The sequence below is a fragment of the Platichthys flesus genome, chromosome 9 (assembly GCF_949316205.1).
Source record: "Platichthys flesus chromosome 9, fPlaFle2.1, whole genome shotgun sequence".
NCBI lineage: Eukaryota > Metazoa > Chordata > Actinopteri > Pleuronectiformes > Pleuronectidae > Platichthys > Platichthys flesus.
Window position 1 is genome coordinate 23805154 of NC_084953.1, and position 18676 is coordinate 23823829.

An 18676-nucleotide genomic window follows, 5' to 3' on the forward strand; every position below is an offset into this window, starting at 1 on the left:
GAATATTAACTGCTTGGAACCGTTTGAATTTACAATCAATAATCTAGGCTACACAATGGTGAATGTTTAACCGTGTAAATAGATGAGTGAACCAGAGTTTTATTTCCGACAGTATGGAAAGAGCTTTGAAAAAAACAAAGGTCATCGGTGTAATGTTGCGCAGTGCTCAGCAAAAACCCTCCGCTATTATTTTATCAAAGAAAGAAAACATCTTATTTAACAACCCTCCACAATAATCTGTTTGGAACTCATACATTTTTGTAGGGACTTGAAGATTTAATCATCCAATGATAAAAATAAACAAATGGCAAGGTAAATGTTTTCATAGTGCTGTTTAATGTGTATTGACCAATTCAGTGTCAACTCATGTACTACATTCTGTGCTCTTATTTGATATGGTTAGTGCACATGGACAGGAGGGGCAGGGAAAAAGGAATTGAACCATAGACCACTACCCAGGGGATTTTTGGGGATTTGTGGTGTGCGTCCAAATCATTAAGCTATCAGGTTGCACCAATGATTTTTCTAGATACTATGTTAATGATGAACTTACAGCACACATTCTTTCATCGATCAATCTTCTGAGCTGGAAATGACAGCTGGCTCAGCTATTTGATCATAGCCCATTGGATGAGCTTGAACTCTGCCTGCACTGCAGCTTTAATTCTGATGGGATGTTTCCAGGACAGCAGAGGTCAAAAGCAAATTAAGCATTGAATCCATGCTTGGTTCATGTGGGCCCAAATGGCTTAAATGCACTTTTGGTGTCAAGATACGAAGATCTGTCATTACAAGTTGGACATTTTCAGAAGTATAGTTACACATTACTATTTTGCTGAGCGTTCTGATTCCTAGTTCAACTCGATCTTAGTAACCATTTTCTTTAGGACAGCAGACATCTTAGAAACACTTTATCATTGGTACCAGACAACTTTGACACAATTTTTCAAACACCTTGTACAACTCTCATAAAGGGACCCAAAACTACAATGGAAGCCAGCTGTTTCATATAGTTAAGCTATGCTAAGCTAACTAGTTGCTAGCTGTAGCTTCATATTTATTGGACAGTAAATGGCAGAGAAAGTTCATACTTCCCAAAATGTTTAACAGCAGATGCAGAACAGATATGTAAACATGTTATATCACATTTGCATAGATTTTACTAAAAAAGACTCATCCACAAACAAGTTGCAAATCATCATTTCAAAGATTGTTACTACACTTCAACCACCAGCAGAGGCATCAGTTTATCTTTAAATGTGGCTTTCAACTGTCTCAAAAACACGTGCTCCTCTTTCTGAAAACTTTGAGATTGTCACTGTGTAAATCCCAGCATTCCACTTATGTCGGATGTCCGTATTACAGGAACTTCCATCTGAACCGGCCGCCTTTCTCTCCGTCACGTCTTGATGCGGCCCAGTCGCTCACACATGATGGATAGGTACTGAGTGAACTTCACCATGGCAACGATAATGGCTCCTCCAATCAGTGTGCAGGTTGGCCAGAACAGGGAGTGGAAGACGGCGACCCGACCGTAAATCTGAGTCAAAATGGCACAGTCCATCCTCTCCGCAGGGTCCGTGAAACACTGAACTGAGTGCTGAGGTCTGAGACGCCCAGAAATGTTCTGAACTATGGCATGTGTGGCTGCATAGTCTTTACGACACTTTGGGATGTAGAAGCACTGAGGGAAAGGAGGAAGAAAGAAAGAGTTAAGAATATATCATTAAGTTATGTTATATATATATATATATATATATTCTCTAGATAAATAATATTATGATACAGCGGTCTGGTCTTGTGGCAGAGGGCGATATAAACATATATGCTTATATATATCAAATTACATACACTATGATTCCTGTTCTACTCATTTCCAATACATGCATATAGAATTACAAACTCTTATTGCTGCTAGACGAATAGGAATAAATAACGAATCAAAACCAATCTTTATAGCACTTTTCTAGTCTTGATGACCCCTCAAAGCACCTTAAAGTTTTTCCGTTCACCCATTAACACTCATACACTGCATCTACATGCAACACTTTCTGTATCACACATCCATCACAAGCTGTCGGCACAGCTGTCAGGGGCAAACTTGGGTTTGGTGTCTTGCCCACCAAAAACGTCAGCATGCGATATGTGGGAGACAGACCAAACTCGTAGACGACCAACTCTACCTTACTGAGCCCCAGCCGCCCCCCAAATATTTTATTAATAAACGACTCCATGCCCGTGTGTGTGCTTAATACTATATACCACTGTTCAATCAACTGGCTTATTGAATGAACATGGTCTGTAGGTTTGCAATCCGAAGCCATTAGAAGTCTATGAGTGTGTGTGAGTAAGTCTTTGGGGGGTGGATTTAATGAGCGGCTTTCTGAAAAAACTCATTATTAAACAATAGATATATGTAATGTTAATTAATGGGAAAACACATGGTTAGAATGACTCAATGAAAAAATGTTTCAGGGATTCTAGCAGCAGCATCATCAGATGTTGAGTACCTCAGGGTTGTTGTCCTCAGTCTCCTCGTTGTGCAGCAGTCGCATCACCTTTCCTGAGGAGTTGAGGCTGACGTAGACCTGGAGACAGGGGTAACGGGAGTTCTTCCAGCACTCCGACCCACAGCTGTACGAACAGTTTACATCCCACATGATGGTGGAGTTCACGATGGTGCAGCTGACCTCATTAGTCCACACACTGTGGGAAAGAGCAATGATTTCCACTTGTTGCAGAGATCGTATATCTCTGATTACATAAATGGATTGATCTAACAACAACTGCGTTCAGACAAAACTGATGCATTTGTTGCTCTGTGGCCTGAAAGTGTCTTTACCTGTCCGAGTAAGAGCGCAGTATGGTGATTCCCAGGACAAAGTACGTCATGACAGAGAAGAAGACCATGCTGAGGCCCAGCAGTATGGCTCTGTCCTCTCCTGCTCTCAGAGCTGTCACCGTCTTCCTCTTGTCCAGCACCTCATACTCACGGAACTTCTGGTAGATGGATCTGAACATGTGTATCAAAGAAGATAGACAGGCTAAGCTCTCTGTAAATTCTGAAGTGTCGAGTAAAGCTAGGCTTAGACTGGTTACTGCTCAAACCCACACTGTACCAGTGACATGACCTGACTTTTCAATCAATTAATCAATCCAACAAATTAGATATGCGTGATACGAATTAAGTTGCAAACAAACATTTACCATGCTGGTAGATCGCAGATCAGAGATCACGATGGCGTAACATGCATTGTGATCATTTTTGCTGCTGATGATGGCTCCTGATGGTGGATCCTGATAGTGGTGGTGGATCATGATGATGGGTCATGGCGGCAGCTGATCTACTCACATATTCTAACATTACTCCCAATAACTCCTCCCTTCATCTCTGTCAGATATTTTCTTTGTAGAAATACTAAACATTGACACACTTCAAATATATGTTACAAACTGTTTCTTCGAATCAATGTTGTAAATATTGATATTTTGTTTATGGGGGTGCACTGAAATAGTTCATTTTCCAGCAGGTGAGTAGTCAGAAGCGGGTGACAGAAGACTACATATCTGACTACTGACTTCTGCACTCTGTGACATTGTCAAATTTAACCTATATACAATAAGCATCGCTGCCCTAAATACCTATTACATACATCCTTAGATAAAGTTTCACTGTTTCCTGGTTTGAAGGTGAAGACTGAACGTCCGACCATAATGAGATCAGGTAGGTAAACTCACACTTTGTCTAAAAAAACATTTAAACAGCTGTTATATTGTTATGCCTCAGAAAAATTACCCTCATCTTTTATTCATAAAAGCACTTGTAATGATAAATCGAGGTTGTCTGCATTTTAATACGATCTTGACTGTTATTACCCTCTTACTATAATGAATCTCTCCAAAACTCAATTTAATGTACTGCCACTTTTATTGTTTACAGAAGCCCTACACACGTTTCTTTCTCTAGTGCTTCAGCTTCACTTATAACTGCTTATATCTCTGCACTTGTCTGATAATTTAATGGTCGTCTCATCAACCCTTCAACTGATGGTTTACCTGCTTTCAGACTCTTCACATCATCTGACCTTTCAAATGAAAATGAAAATACTCCAACTGATACTTTAGTCACTGGTTCCCTACTGACACTTTCAGTATTCACAGGAGACCTGCCTACACTCTCACTGCCACTTACACTTCAATCAATCAATCAATCAATCCAATTTTATTTGTATAGCCCATAATCACAAATCACAATTTGCCTCATAGGGCTTTAACATGGTGAGACATCCTCTGCCCCTAACCCCTCAACAAGAGTAAGGAAAAACTACAAAAAAAAACTTTTAACAGGGTAAAAAGAACGTAGAAACCTCAGAGAGAGCCACATGTGAGGGATCCCTCTCCCAGGACGGACAGAAGTGTAATTGATGTCAAGTGTAAAGGAAAACATCATAAAGATAAGGGTATTTGCTGCATTTATTGGAATAACACTTAGCACTTAGCATAATGGAAGGTTAATTAATTCACGGATCAGTAATGGTCAATAATATGAGGAAAATGTTTTTATCAAGCAGTCTTGTTGTAATCATAGTCCATGGTCAACTGCCGCCATCATGATCCACCATCAACGCACATTGTATTATATTTTCATCATCAACAGATACACTGCACTATATCTTCCTTGTAAAATTCCTTGTATTCAGCTGCTCAATTTAAAACAAATAAAATTAATTAATTAAATTGTTCAACTTTAAATTGCAACTCCAAATTCAACATGTCACCTACAAAAACGATTAAAAAACTTTAATGTCTTCAATTTTAATTCCAGCAACATTTTGCATTAACGAACATTTCTGCCTTGATGTCGGAATAATCTGAGGTAAGACAGGATCCAATACCTGTGCTCGCTTCTTCCATTTGTTGCTTTACTTCCTGTCAAAAGAAACATCCTCTCTGAGGCATGTGGGTAAGGAAGTCCACCGTTGCTGCCAGAGGTGTTGACTCTCCTGTAAGACAGAGACACAGTGATTGAGGTAGGTTCTGTTAAAAGAGCGATGAGGAAGTGATGTACATGTACTCCTAAGTTGTAATACACCATCCATGTAGCTAGAATTAATAGAGTGGTTTTGGTTAGTGTACAGTGCCCCCAGAAAAGTCTACCATTCAAGAAAAAACCTGATCATCCATCACAAATACATTTTTACGCATGATACACTTAGGAATCTCCAATGAACATTCAAAAAAATACTTCTGGTCAACCAGCAAGGGAAATAGTTGTATAAATAAAATATAGTAAATATAAACATTTAAATTAAATAATAGATACAATTGTATAAATAATAAATTACATGGTATAATATTTCCTTGGCAGTGGCTGCTTGGTTCACTGATGGTCAGGAATGGTTGATCAGAGCATTTGCCGTGAATGGGTTTGCATTGTTAAGTGATAACCTGGTGAGTCTCTGTTAGTCTCCGTTAGGCGGTGAGATAAAGAGGCCATCTCAAGAAGGCTTTTATGTAACCTTACGTTACTGATTTCAAAAACTTTGATCATAATGTCCACAAACATGACCAAAAGAGTCAAAAACCACATGTTCTCTTAACAGTGGCTAAAAATATCTGTGGCTTGGCTGATCCGAAGTGAACAGGAGTGTGTGTTACATCAAAGAGGTGAAAACAACCCCAGCTGGTTGTCAAGACGTACGTTCATATGTCAGCACCGGCATGACCCAGCATGCCTCATCATGGTTTACGACCCAGGCTTAACAGGGTTCTCTTGTCGGTCATCAATACAATTCGAACACTTCTTTCTGAGTAGCTACAGCGTCGTCAGCTGTTCTCTTGTGATAAACCAGCCCATAGGTCATCTGTGCAGCAGCCTATGACTACCCATAGTTAGCTTTGTTGTTGAGTGGAGCCTGGTGGCCGTAGACATTGTCTAAAGAGTGATGGATCCTGCTGCTTGCTTTTATTGTAAAGCCAATAGTCTGTGTAGTTTCCTTTATAAGCGACCTAATCAAAACCTTACATTTTCATTATTTTAACCATAACAACAAACATTCTGTAATCTTAAAGAAGTACTTCTTTTAAACTAAATGGTGTTAATCTCTTCCTAAACCTATCCTAAGAAGTAGTAGACATTATCCGTTAGGTATGCAAAGGTATGGTTTGCTGTTGCTGGTACACTCTGGATGTTAATTGTTGTTTCCATGATGACCAAGATCTGTTTCACCTGCGTTTTCTAACTGAAATGATCTCTGCAAGTGTTTTGGCTCTGTATCAGTTTGAATCCCCATCTATACAAACGCCAGAAAACGTGTCTCTCATGAGCACTCTCGTACACTAGGCATGGGCTTGATGGTGTAAACAGTAGGGCATGTGCGACCCCTAGTCATAGGAAGTGTAGCAGATTGCTCTAAGAACACTTGTAATTGATTCAAAAGACTTTTACACAAGTGAATTACATTTCGTCGAATTCAGAATTTTTACAGTATCTTTAAATAGCAACTATTGTGGTCCGGAGATTTTGTTTATGCCAGATAAGTTTAAGGTTAAAAAACATATGGTTATAATTAGGCCTCTTGGCTAAAACAGAGCGTCCACCTGTATGCATTGGAGGCTTCAATGGAAAACCTTCCAATTATCTTTGAAAGTGGTCACGTCATGTTTTGGTGAACTGCAGTATGGTGTCATTGTTTGATTTGCTTGCCAAATACCCATGTGCAGGCACTAGCCAGTCAAATCGTGTAAATATAAATAAGTGTCCTTTCTGACTGAGAATGAGCCTGGAAAAATGTGGCTGAGGCAGGTGGTGAACCTGGTATGTGTTCATCTAGAGTTTATTTCCTGTGTATCTTCCATTAAGCACTGCACGGACTTCACAGTCTGACATTTTACACACCCATCCACCCACCACGACCTTCACATTCCCACTTTCCTCCACGCTGCATATAAAGGTGACCCCACATTCTACTTTGCCAGTGAGTGTTGGCAGTGACTGTAAATCTTGAGGTGCAGATTTTTCAAAAAACGACTGTAATTTCCTGGAAACTGGGCTCCTGCCTTGACTTTGAGCTGTACTCTGGTTGTTTATTTAAACCAATCCAGTGTAACACTATTAAATATCTGTTGAGGAACTGTGGGACCTCACAGTGGGACATCACATCAGTGCATCTGCTTGTCAGCTGATGATAAAACATGTGACCTAAATGATTGGGGCCGAAGTGCGCGTGTGTGTTTATGTGTGTGTGTGCACACGTCTTTCTTGAGAACATGTGTTTCTTTTGATTTATGTGGGGGCGAGTGTGTTGACTGACTGCATGCCTACACAGGTCTGCGTGTGTGTCTCTGAGTGTTATATTTGCCTAAGAGTTATCTTTGTAAGCTAGTCCACAACACATAACTGCCATTCCTTTCCAGTTTAAGGGCTCCTACACAAACAGGAAAAAACACTCTTGTGAAGGTTACTAGACATTAGGAGTAAAACATGAAATAATGCTAACTTGAGCACTGCGTCTTGCAAAACATGAATGGGTAAGATCAATGATGTTAAGCCTTTAAAGCAGAAATTAGACACACCTCTTGCTACATGTTCCCACCAAGGCTGTGACCCTTACTATACTATAGAAATAGTGGATGGAGCTGCGGCATCAGCATATAGGTGAAGGTGATTCAGTAGATGGTATAAAACCCTATTGAGACATTGTTTTATAATTATAATTATAAGGGTATATATTACTACAACATTTGGATTGGGTATAACACAGTCATTTGAGGCCAGTTGATGTCACTTACTTCTAACGCACCACAAGTGAACTATAGTAAAGGTGCATCTACACCAGGCTGCTATAAATTCAACCTAAAGATAGTATATTAATAGAGCTCATGATATCTTTAATGATGGTTTGGTTTTATCACATTCAAATGCCAAACACAATGTCTCAAATCCTCCCCCCAGGTCTGACTGCAGTATATGAACCATGGGAGCAGCAGGCTGGGATTTATTCTTCAATTATGCCAGTGAAGATGAGTTATGATTGCAAAAGTAATCTCACAATATCCATACCTTAGGCCTTTAAATATTCAAATGTTTTTATTTTAAATGCGTCATTTTGTTTTGATTCTTTTTTGATAATTTCTTTCTTAGTTTCTCACTGCCTGGAAAAGACACTCAGGTTTTTACATGACAACGTTCAGCTTAGCTATTATTTATTTCAGTCCAGAGTGGATCCATCATGAAAAATAAACATATCAAAGCCAGCAAACCTACACAGACATTTCTTCTCCGTTTTCAAGAACCACAAGACTAATCACAACAATAAACCTAGAAAATGTGAAAGACCTGATAAACACAAAGATCTCTTTCTTTTCTGCAAAGTGGCATCAAGCGCCTGCATCAAGTTTCCTTTTTCAGATCAACACAGTTGATAATTTACCATCCAGCACCCTTATTGTTTTACTTCCAAATGTGCTTTCACCAACTGAGAGCCCATGGAGGTGTTGGTCCGTGGTGATAAGAATTTTGCATTGCTATGACGAGGCAGCACAGGAAAAACTAAATCTGCTCTGAAGTCAGTGGCACAGTATTTCACAGTTGTTTTGATGCACCTGCATGTGAGAGGCCATATAAAGCAGAATGAATGAATACAATTGGCAAATGATTAAAGCAATACCTTAAAAACAGGGAATTAAACAGGGATCAGTTTCCTCTGCAGAGAAGTATTCTATCTTAAATTTCTAAATATAATAGCAATATGTCACAGTGCCAGTGAACCTGGCTTCTTAAAGCAATAGAAGATGACACTGACTGGTTTATTGAACGTTAAATGGTGAATGGTCTGTATTTATATAGTTATTTTTAGTCGTGATGACCACTCAAAGCACTTTATAGTACAGTTTATTGCCATTCACCCAATCACACACACATTCACACATCACTATTTCCTATCCTGTGTGTGTCTGCTGTCTGGTAGTTTTACACTGGAGAGGTCTGAGCTGTGGCTCAGTGACATTTTGAGTCTACCGAAAAATGAAACTGGTAATAATAGAGAAGTGCCGGGACAGGAAGTGAATTATAAAAATAAAAGACGGATATTTGAACTCTATTAGAGGATCACACACTGAATCAGAAGCATAACAGTGTCCATATGGCAACAGCTGAACAGCTTTCAGGCTAAATATGCTTGAATTTCATTCAATCCGGTTAAATTGTATCTTCCAATATAGGATCATTAGATTTTTTATGCATATCAATTTTTTTATTGTTATTAGTGGCATCAAATAATGAGATTTAACACAATATGATTTAATTTACTGGATACTGAACACTGTCATGTAATGTAGTGAACTGTGTACAGGAGCAAAAATAAATGAATGTTCTAATGTAGTATTTCTCAGATGGGGGTCTATGGCACACTGCCACGGGGTCCATGAAAAGCTTCCAGATTTATCCATTTACATGATCATAATTTATTCGTGGTTCTTTCACAAAACTGAATAGAAGCATAAAAAATAAAACATGTCAAATTTACAATAGACATACATGAGGAGCCCCTTGGAATATTTTCATCTTGTAGAGGTTCCTCGGAGAAATTTGAGAACCTCTAGTTGTACGGACATGTTGATTTTCTTTTGTCAGCGTAATAATAAAATATTTCGTTCAGTCAAACCAAAGCACAAAACGTAATTAGTCATGGCTCAATCCAGTAGTGATGGGAAGTTCGGATCTTTTTACCGTGTCGGTTCTTTGAATCTCGTTCACTAGAATGAACGAATCTCTTTTTGAGTCATTCGTTCGTTTCAACGGGGGGGGGGGGGGGGGGGGATTCGTTCATCTGCCTCGTACCCGGCAGATGAACGAATCGTTCAACTCCCGACGTGTTTCGTTCATCTGCCCACAGAGTCTTCGGCCACACAGAGCGAGCTCATTTCGCCGTTGACCGCGGTGCGAGCGGCGGACGGGAAAATCGCTCCTCGGAAAAGCAAGCCGAGCTCCGGGGCGGCGGGGCTCCAGAGCCCCCCGGTCCCCTACATGCACATCTGCGAGACGGAGGTGTTCAGCATGGGGGTGTTCCTGCTGCGGCCCGGCGCCTCCATACCGCTGCACGTCCACCCGGACATGAACGGGGATCTACGGAGCTGCTGATCCGCACGCTGCCAGCACATCCAGCTGGCCCGCCGCATCCGCGGACACAGAGTTTAAACTGCTGCTGCTCCACTGACTATAACAACGCCGCATTCCTACACTTATAAAATGTAATTCAATGTGGAATAATCCAAGTATTCAGAATACGTTACTCTGATTAGTTAATGTAACGGAATAAGTTACAGATTAAATTTGTTGGCATGTATTCCGCATTCTGTAACAGAATACGTTTTGAAAGTATCCTTCCCAACACTGGAAATGTTACTGACTTGAGAGCAGTAAGACACCTTTATTTAAAAAAAAATAATTCTCAAGATGGTAAATTTGCACACACTTTTAAAAAGTGCATGCCTTGTGTTTATACTTACAATGACTTTGATTAAATTACTTAAATGCACAACGATTTGTTATTCTGGTTTCTGTAATGAGCAGTTAAATAAAAATGTGGGACAGAATATTGTACAGTATCTAATACTGTGTTGGTCATATTTAAATCATTCATTACGTTTTTTTGGGGGGGAAAGAGAGGATAAAATAAAAGATTTGCATATTAAATCTTAATCGCAATATTTTGGGGGGGAAATCGCAATTAGATTATTTCCCCATATCGTTCAGCCCTATTCAAAAGTCATAATGACTGGTTTTGTTATTTTCACTTTACATTTACACTTACAGTTTAGTGCAGTGTAATTATTTCCCGTGATAATTAAATGCCAGTGTGACTATAAATGACAATTTAAAACCATACAAACTGTCATGTTTTACTGTATATAATATCAATCAATCAATCAATCAAATTTTATTTGTATAGCCCATATTCACAAATTACAATTCATCTCATAGGGCTTTAACAGGGTGTGACATCCTCTGTCCTTAACCCTCAGCAAGAGTAAGGAAAAACTACAAAAAACCCTTTTAACAGGGTAAAAATATGTAGAAACCTCAGAGAGAGCCACATGTGAGGGATCCCTCTCCCAGGACGGACAGAAGTGCAATAGATGCCACGTGCAGGAGAACATCATCAATAATCAAAGTCTCTAGCAGCATTGATGAAGCACAGTCCATGCTCAGCAACCATCTAGACCACGATCCTCCATAATAGAGGAGGTTTTCTTAAAAAAAATATGATCTGCCACACAAAAGCTGTCAGTCATGGCTGCTTTTTAACAGCGGTCCCGCGATAGGGAATGAGGTATCTGTTTTTTCTTCTGAGCCTATGGAGGTCACGTGGAAAATGATCCAAAGACTTGTACCCGGCAGATGAACGAATCGTTCACCTCCCGACCGTGTCTTCAGATCAGTGACTCGTTCTTCTGCCAACAGAGTCTTCAGATCAGTGATTCGTTCTTCTGCCAACAGAGTCTTCAGATCAGTGATTCGTTCATCTGCCGAATACGAGTCTTTGGATCATTTTCCACGTGACCTGCAGCAGCCTATGCAACAGTCCCGATGCGCGGCCATGAGAAAATGAACGAATCACTCTTTGAGAGGACTCGTTACTCCAGAGTCCTTGTAATGATTCGTTCAAAACGAACGAATCCTTCACGAACGACACAACACTACAATCCAGTCATATGTGAACTGAAAACAATATAAACCATCACTATCCTGGTTCCAACATCCTACTTTACAAAAGCATAGCATATCCTTATATTGCAGACGTAAGACCACATGGAGCTCATCTGATCTCTGACTGTGGTGTCTGACAGAAGTCAATGGTCGTCCCCAAACATGGCACCTTGCAAATTACAACACCTCCGTCCATTGGCTCATGTTAACCTTTATCCAAACTACGCTTTACCCATTTTACCTACTCAATGCTCCTCAGGCTTCACTGTTGGATGCTAAAACAAAAAGAAATGTTTGATTCGCAGCACCCAATATTGAGGAAGCTTTTCTAATATTTACTGTCAGAGGAAAACTGAAAAGACGGCAATCAAAAAAGGTTCTAGTTTTTTAAAAGGTTGAGACATAAAATGGAGGTTACTCATGACAAAACCTGCGCATGGATTCTTCTTTATAGAAAACAAACCTATGAAAATTGCCGAAGACATCGTCCAAGTTTAATCCACAAGTGTTTTATGACTGTGGTTCAGTTCTGTCTGAAGTATCAGGTCTATTTAACAGGGGTGTTCGTCAGCTTCATCAGCATCTGTCAGAGAGGATGTGGGTGGTGTGTGTGTGTGTGTGTGTGTGTGTGTGTGTGTGTGTGTATTTGTGTGTGTGTGAGTGTGCATGTGTGCGCATGTGTGTGTGTGTACGTGTTTGTGTGTGTGTGAGGGCTGGGGGGGAGGGGTGACAGAGAGGAAAGAAACATGAACATGACAATATCCTAAAACACCAGCTCTGTTCTGTATCTAAGCCTCTGTCCTTCCTCCTCCTCACACACTACTGACCAAACTTAACAGAAGTTACTGAATTTACACTTGATGGCAGAATGTAAACAAAGATCAAAGAGGAAAAAGTGACGTTAGGGGTTTAAAAACTAATTCAATGAAATGGGTCATTGTGTGGATGCACATGCACTTGGACAAAAGTCTTCAGAGACTTTAACATGAATGGTATCATGTGTAATGTCATGTATATATATAACATACACATCGCCATGTGTTTTACAAATAGCGTATCAGGCATCAAGAGACCATAGAGGTTTATACATGTATTTTTGTGTGTTTTGGAGACACACACACTCACACTCACACACACACACACACACACACACACACACACACATACACACATACAGAGCTATATATTCACCTTTCTGACAACTGTTAAAAAGGTCAAGGGCAGTGTGTCACAGGTGTTTAAAACCAGTAAAGAATGTTCTCTGATGAGGCCATACATCATACAAACACATGCACATATGTTTTTTCTATGCTCTATCCTCCCTTCACTCTTAGACCTCCACACACACACACACACACACACACACACACACACTGGATTAATCACATACGGTTCATGATCCACTTGTCGCTCATTGACACATAAACCTCGCAGCCTTCCTGGATGGTGGGACCGTCAGGTGGCTTGGTGACGGCACAGGTGCTGTGGTTCTCAGTGACAGCTCACAGACACACAGACGTGCCTCCTACACACTCATGCAGGGTGTATCTCAGCAGTGATGTCATCGTTCTCTTCGCGGATGGTTGATAGGCATGGCATGCGTTTGTGTGTGTGTGTGTGTGTGTGTGTGTGTGTGTCTGTAACCAGCAGTTGTCTGTTGGCACCTGACTGACGACAGTGAGCGTCTCACACAGCTGCTCAGCCTTGTTTAGAATCTAAGAGTTGCAGATTTTGAAATCAATAACTCCTGTCACTTTCCCCCCCTGCATGTTTGTGAACAGCCTCTATACAGCTGTTACCGATGAAACAGTGAAACTACTCATGAAGTTGACTAATCAGTTACTACATTTATCTTTATTTTGCCCTGGATTCAGTAAATCCATGTCTGCTTGCATCTTTCCATACACTGCAGTCCTGCCAACTCTGCAATTATATTGTTGCTGCCAAGCTGTATCAATCAAGACCAGAAAGCTCTAGACCTGTCTTGTCACATGCACAGTTTCCGCTACCTCGAGGATCCACCACTTCTTTCTGTCTTTTATCGCAATCACAACGCACTCACCTTAAGCCAATCACTTGTACGTTTTAAATGTTCGCTTTCCCTCCTGTCATTCAGCTGTTAGTTCAGCTCCATCATCCATGAGTTGCCCACCTCCACTCCTGTCTCACCTCAACTCTGGATCCTTGGTCAACCGTCCAATCAGAAGCCTTCATCAATTGTTCTGACTTTGTGCCCTATTCGCCGCCACCAGTCTCCAGGATCTGGAGGATAGAACCACCTCAGTGGCATTTTACTTCTCATTGGGGTCGAAGTACTGAAGTCTATTCCTCTGTTTACAATAAACCCAATTACATTCAAATTTACAAATTTTCATTTGTTTCTCTTGAAGTATCTCCCGATTAAACTTTAACTTCTAGATACAGCCAAAGACAAAGTTATGGATGATTTACATTTATTTAGATTACTCAAAACAAGTAGATATACAGCAATGCTAGTTGGTACAGGGTTCCACACACAATTTTGTATGATGAAAATGAAGGTGCAGCAGTGAACCCAGTGTAGAATAACCCAGTGTTTTTTACAGGTCATGCTTTAATTTCTCTCACACTTTTACTGTTTTTATTCTTAACTACTGACACACTGTTTTTTGTCGCAGTTGGAATCCCTGTTTACAAACCACGGACCGTAACATCGTTTGATATTTGTTGGAGACATTTATAAATTCATTGATTCACACTTGAATTAAAAACATTTACGGGAGTATGATGTGTCCAATTCCACCGTTGTGATCTCCCATATGACTGCCAGTATGTGTAACTTCTCCTGATAGACATCTGTACTGCAGCTGGAGAGGCCCAGTATCTTTCTAGTAGCCACAGCACAGTGCACTCAGCGAAACAGAGTGAGAGTGAAGCTGGAATGGCCCGAGGAGAGAAAAAGACAGAGGGACATGCGGACGGGACAGTGAGATGCACTGTAAATAGCATTAATGTTGTCTTGTCTGAGACATATTCTGTTGTCAGTGTTGGACTGAGTGCTAATGGCCGAGGAGCAGAGGCAGCTGGTGTTAATGGTTCAGACCAGACTTGGCGGCACCTCACAGCGATGCACCGTTAGTGGAACTTGGCAGACCGCTCTCATTGCAGTGCGTGTAAATTACACTATCACCAGAGCTGACAGTGGTTTGGTGGTTGGTCACCTAATTTCAAGTTTGGACAAAATATGTTTAGACTAATGAACAAGAAAGGGATTCATTTTCGAATGTATTTTTCCAGATTTTGTATTATTACTTCATTATTCCACTTGTCGTGACAGTTAACACTTTGGTAGTGTATTTGTTAGTATGGCTACACATTTGTTTTTCCTTATAAAAATGTTTAAGGGTCAAGTAGGAGACTATAATCCAATTGACTTCTCATTGAATTCAGTGAATATGTCTCCATGGTCTGCTGGCTGTCTGTTTGGGTTGTGTGTTTAAAAAATGGGATGCTCTATACAATCTGATGTTAGGAAATAAACCAAAAAAGACAATCAGCCACAAGAGGCATTCATGCTCACGGTTAGGACAAGGAAAAGAAGAAGACAAGGGGGGTACGGGGCAGTGGGAGCGAGAGGGTAAATGTGACGTATGCTTATGGTTGATTGTGCCAAATTAAGGACTTTCAAAAGGATTACGTATTTTATGATTTGGTGCTATACAAATATAATTTAATTTATTTCAATTCTCAACTTATTCTGAAGATGAGAGACTAGCAGCCAAGTGAGTCCATGGAAGGCACGTCTAGCTGTGTGACGGCAGCGCATCAAACTTTACCTGCGATGCCACAAAGTATACATTTACATGAAATGCTATTTGAATTGAGAGAAAGAAAATATTGAAAAACTATTTTTTGTATGAAAAGATATATTTTTGTCATGATAATGAGACTGACCAGTAGTCAAACAGCTTTTCCCTCTGTCATCCACTCAAACTCTCAATTCTTACCTTCAAATGCTGCTGAAGTAAGAAGGTTTCCTAGTTTTCATTTAGTCTTTTAATCCCATGGCATGTTAAGAGGTGTCCACTAGGCAACATGTGACATTGTGTTTATCAGGGGAGCAGCTCTGAGCATGACTCCCATGGTGCATAGTGAGGGGCAGCCACAAAAGTCACACTACCTCATAGTGCTCACACTAATAATCTAAGTCTGGTGGCCATTGTCTGTGGGACTTAGAGGAGATAGACAGTGTTTGAGAGGGACCAAAAGAGGAAAAGTGAGGAGGAGGAGACAAGACACAGAGACAAGAAAGAGAACAATAGATATATAAAATAACCAAAACCACACTGCACATATTACATGCATGAAAATAGGCTTTATATTTTGAAATATTATAAATGAAACCGGAGAAGTCCAGATGTCCATGTATTCAAATAAATGTCAATAAACCTCAGTCAAGGTATGACGCTGGTGTGGTTTATGTTTAGAAACAGGGACCTCTAGTGGTGGCTGGCTGCCCCTACAAGAAATATGAAACTAGAATTAAGTTGTTGAACATAAAAGTTCACATAAAAAACATAAAAAATTTGATGTGTTCTGGGTTTGCAGAGCTTGACACTGTGGGATATTGATATCACGTTGATATGTGTTTGAACATTTGTATGCTCAGGTTAGGTAAGACTATTATATTTTAAATAAGCAGTTTCAAAATCACTTCGATGACACCGACCTCCCCTCACACACTACAGAGAAGCGCAAACCATCTCAGTGTCGAAGGTGTGGATGTCATGCAGAGGTGAAGAGGCCATTTCCTATCGTCTTCATTTCAGCCCTCAGCCGCTGTGGCTTTAGAGGTTTCCCGTGAAACAGATCAGCTGAATGTTGCTTGACATGAGTAGGAGGAGTGTTGACATTATGACATCACTATGAAGTCAGATAATTGTCATATAGTGTACTGATGCTTTAACATAAAGATTAACTAGCCATTCTTAATCATAATTGTATACATGACAACATTATGATGTTATTATAAAATAGTATTAATACAACGTATTGCCTGGTTTCAGGGCCGGCCCAGGCACATTCGGCACTCTAGGCAAGCTTCACTCCTGGCGCCCCCCCCCACACGAAAGCTTATTATAAAATTATTTCTTTCTTCGTCGAAGTTGCTTGGACACACACACACTAACCATAAGCCTCAATGTGCTAGCATGTTCTGACAACACCAAGGAGGTTCGTACCTCAATTTTTGCCTCATTTTACCCAATGTTAGATTAATTTTTTTAACGTCAAAGTATTGGTTGGAGATATATGTTTTGGGTCCCAAAATTGATACCACAGCAACAAAGTATATCTGTAGAATACAGCATGAATGCAGCAGCAATAACGACACGTAGCATTCAGTTCCACATCCAGACTGCATCTTATTCAAATTAAAGACAATTTCAAGTACAAGCATTTCTTTGAGTGTAACTGCATTTTAAACTGCATAAAACATACATTCAATTATTATGGTGTCTCTTTCCTCCAAACATTTTAATATACATCATCACTCATAAAGAAATATAAACATTTACAATATATACCTATTGAACATTAGCTTATAACTGGTCTTTATAAGGCACAATACATGAATTACAGAGTCTGTGTGTGTCGGAGCTGAACTACACACTGTAAGGTAAACAATATACTAGCGCGACCCGCCTGCAAGACGAAGTGCAGGTAAAATAAACACCTATACAGGCGAATGTAGCCCCGCCCACCTAGTGCGCGAGTGTCTCTCCTCACTGCCCAGCGGAGTTTCTAAGTTTTACCAGTCAACACGTCTCAATGACACCCGTGGTGATCAAGCGAGGCTTTAGGAGCTAACGTAGGTGACTCTCACCCACTACTACCCTGTAGAATACAGGATGGAAGCAGCAGCAGGAACGACACGGAGCATTCAGTTCCTCATCCAGACTGCATCTGACAGTACGGGGTGCAACTGCTCTCGTGCCAAACGTTCCACCTGAGTGCTACTGTCATTTACTGATTTCTCTAATGAAACTACTTAAATTACTGTCAGAGTAATTAAATACAATAGTTTTGGCTATACCACATATAGAAGGGGGCGCCTAGCAAAATTTTATTTTATCTTATTTTTTGCTCGGCGCAGTTTTTGGCGCCCCCCTCTGAGTGGCCTGGTTTGGATATACAGCATAGAATGCAAAGCTCTTGTCTTTACAACTTTAGGCAGCAGAGGCCGCTGTTGCTGCGACAACAACTAAATAAGAAAATCGTTAAGAGCTGTTTATATTTTATTGATTACAATGATATTCCTTTTGCTACTGAAAAAAACGGAAGAAACTTAACATCGCATCTTGGTGAAAATGCATTTGTGTACATGTACATGTTTATACAGAATCATTTCATTCTAATTTAATGTCTCCCATAGTACTCCAGTTAACATTATTATTTTCTTAACATTATAATGTATACAAGACCCATAGACCAATATGGTTTTCTGAGTTAATTTTAAGATAAAGACCAAATCCAAAGGCTATACTTTCTTCTCTTCTTTTTTTTTTGTACAGAAATATGTAAAACATGAGATGAAAACAAGCATTAAAGCTGGTATGTAGTGAATGGAGAAACAGATCAGAGAGCTCACCCTGAGGTGCAGTGGGTTTCGGCCTTTCTGAAGCTCCTCTGGGTCAGCATGTTGTTGCTGTGTTAACGTTAACGCAGAGAACTGACACACACACACACAAACACAGACACACACGGACCACAGGATGGACTAAAATGATACAATCAAAGAGAGAGAATTGGAGGAAGTGAAGGCTTGGCTCAGTTTCCTGGTGTCAGCAGAGGGCGGCTTCCATTAAATGCTTCCATCCAGTTTCAACTTTTAAGTTTCTTGACTTTGGACACTTTAATAAGGTATTTATTACATCATTTGTGTTATATACTTATATAACTGAAGATCACCATGCTGCTACAATTGAT

General features: G+C 40.1%; 1 protein-coding gene across 2 annotated transcripts; it reads right to left on the reverse strand.

The window, feature by feature from the left end:
- Window positions 1-101: 101 nt before the first annotated feature.
- s100p (S100 calcium binding protein P) lies at window positions 102-18453 on the reverse strand. 2 transcript variants are annotated; one of them, XM_062395039.1, is made up of 5 exons: window positions 18339-18453; window positions 4896-5003; window positions 2843-3013; window positions 2511-2706; window positions 102-1684 (listed from the first exon to the last, which is right to left on the reverse strand). In XM_062395039.1, the coding sequence occupies exons 1-5, from the start codon at window positions 18386-18388 to the stop codon at window positions 1400-1402; spliced, it is 810 nt and encodes a 269-aa protein (XP_062251023.1). In that variant the 5' UTR covers window positions 18389-18453; the 3' UTR covers window positions 102-1399. The 2 variants fall into 2 exon arrangements, with proteins under 2 accessions (XP_062251023.1, XP_062251024.1); XM_062395040.1 differs by lacking the exon at window positions 18339-18453 and adding an exon at window positions 15697-15909 and having other exon boundaries at window positions 103-1684.
- Window positions 18454-18676: the final 223 nt, after the last annotated feature.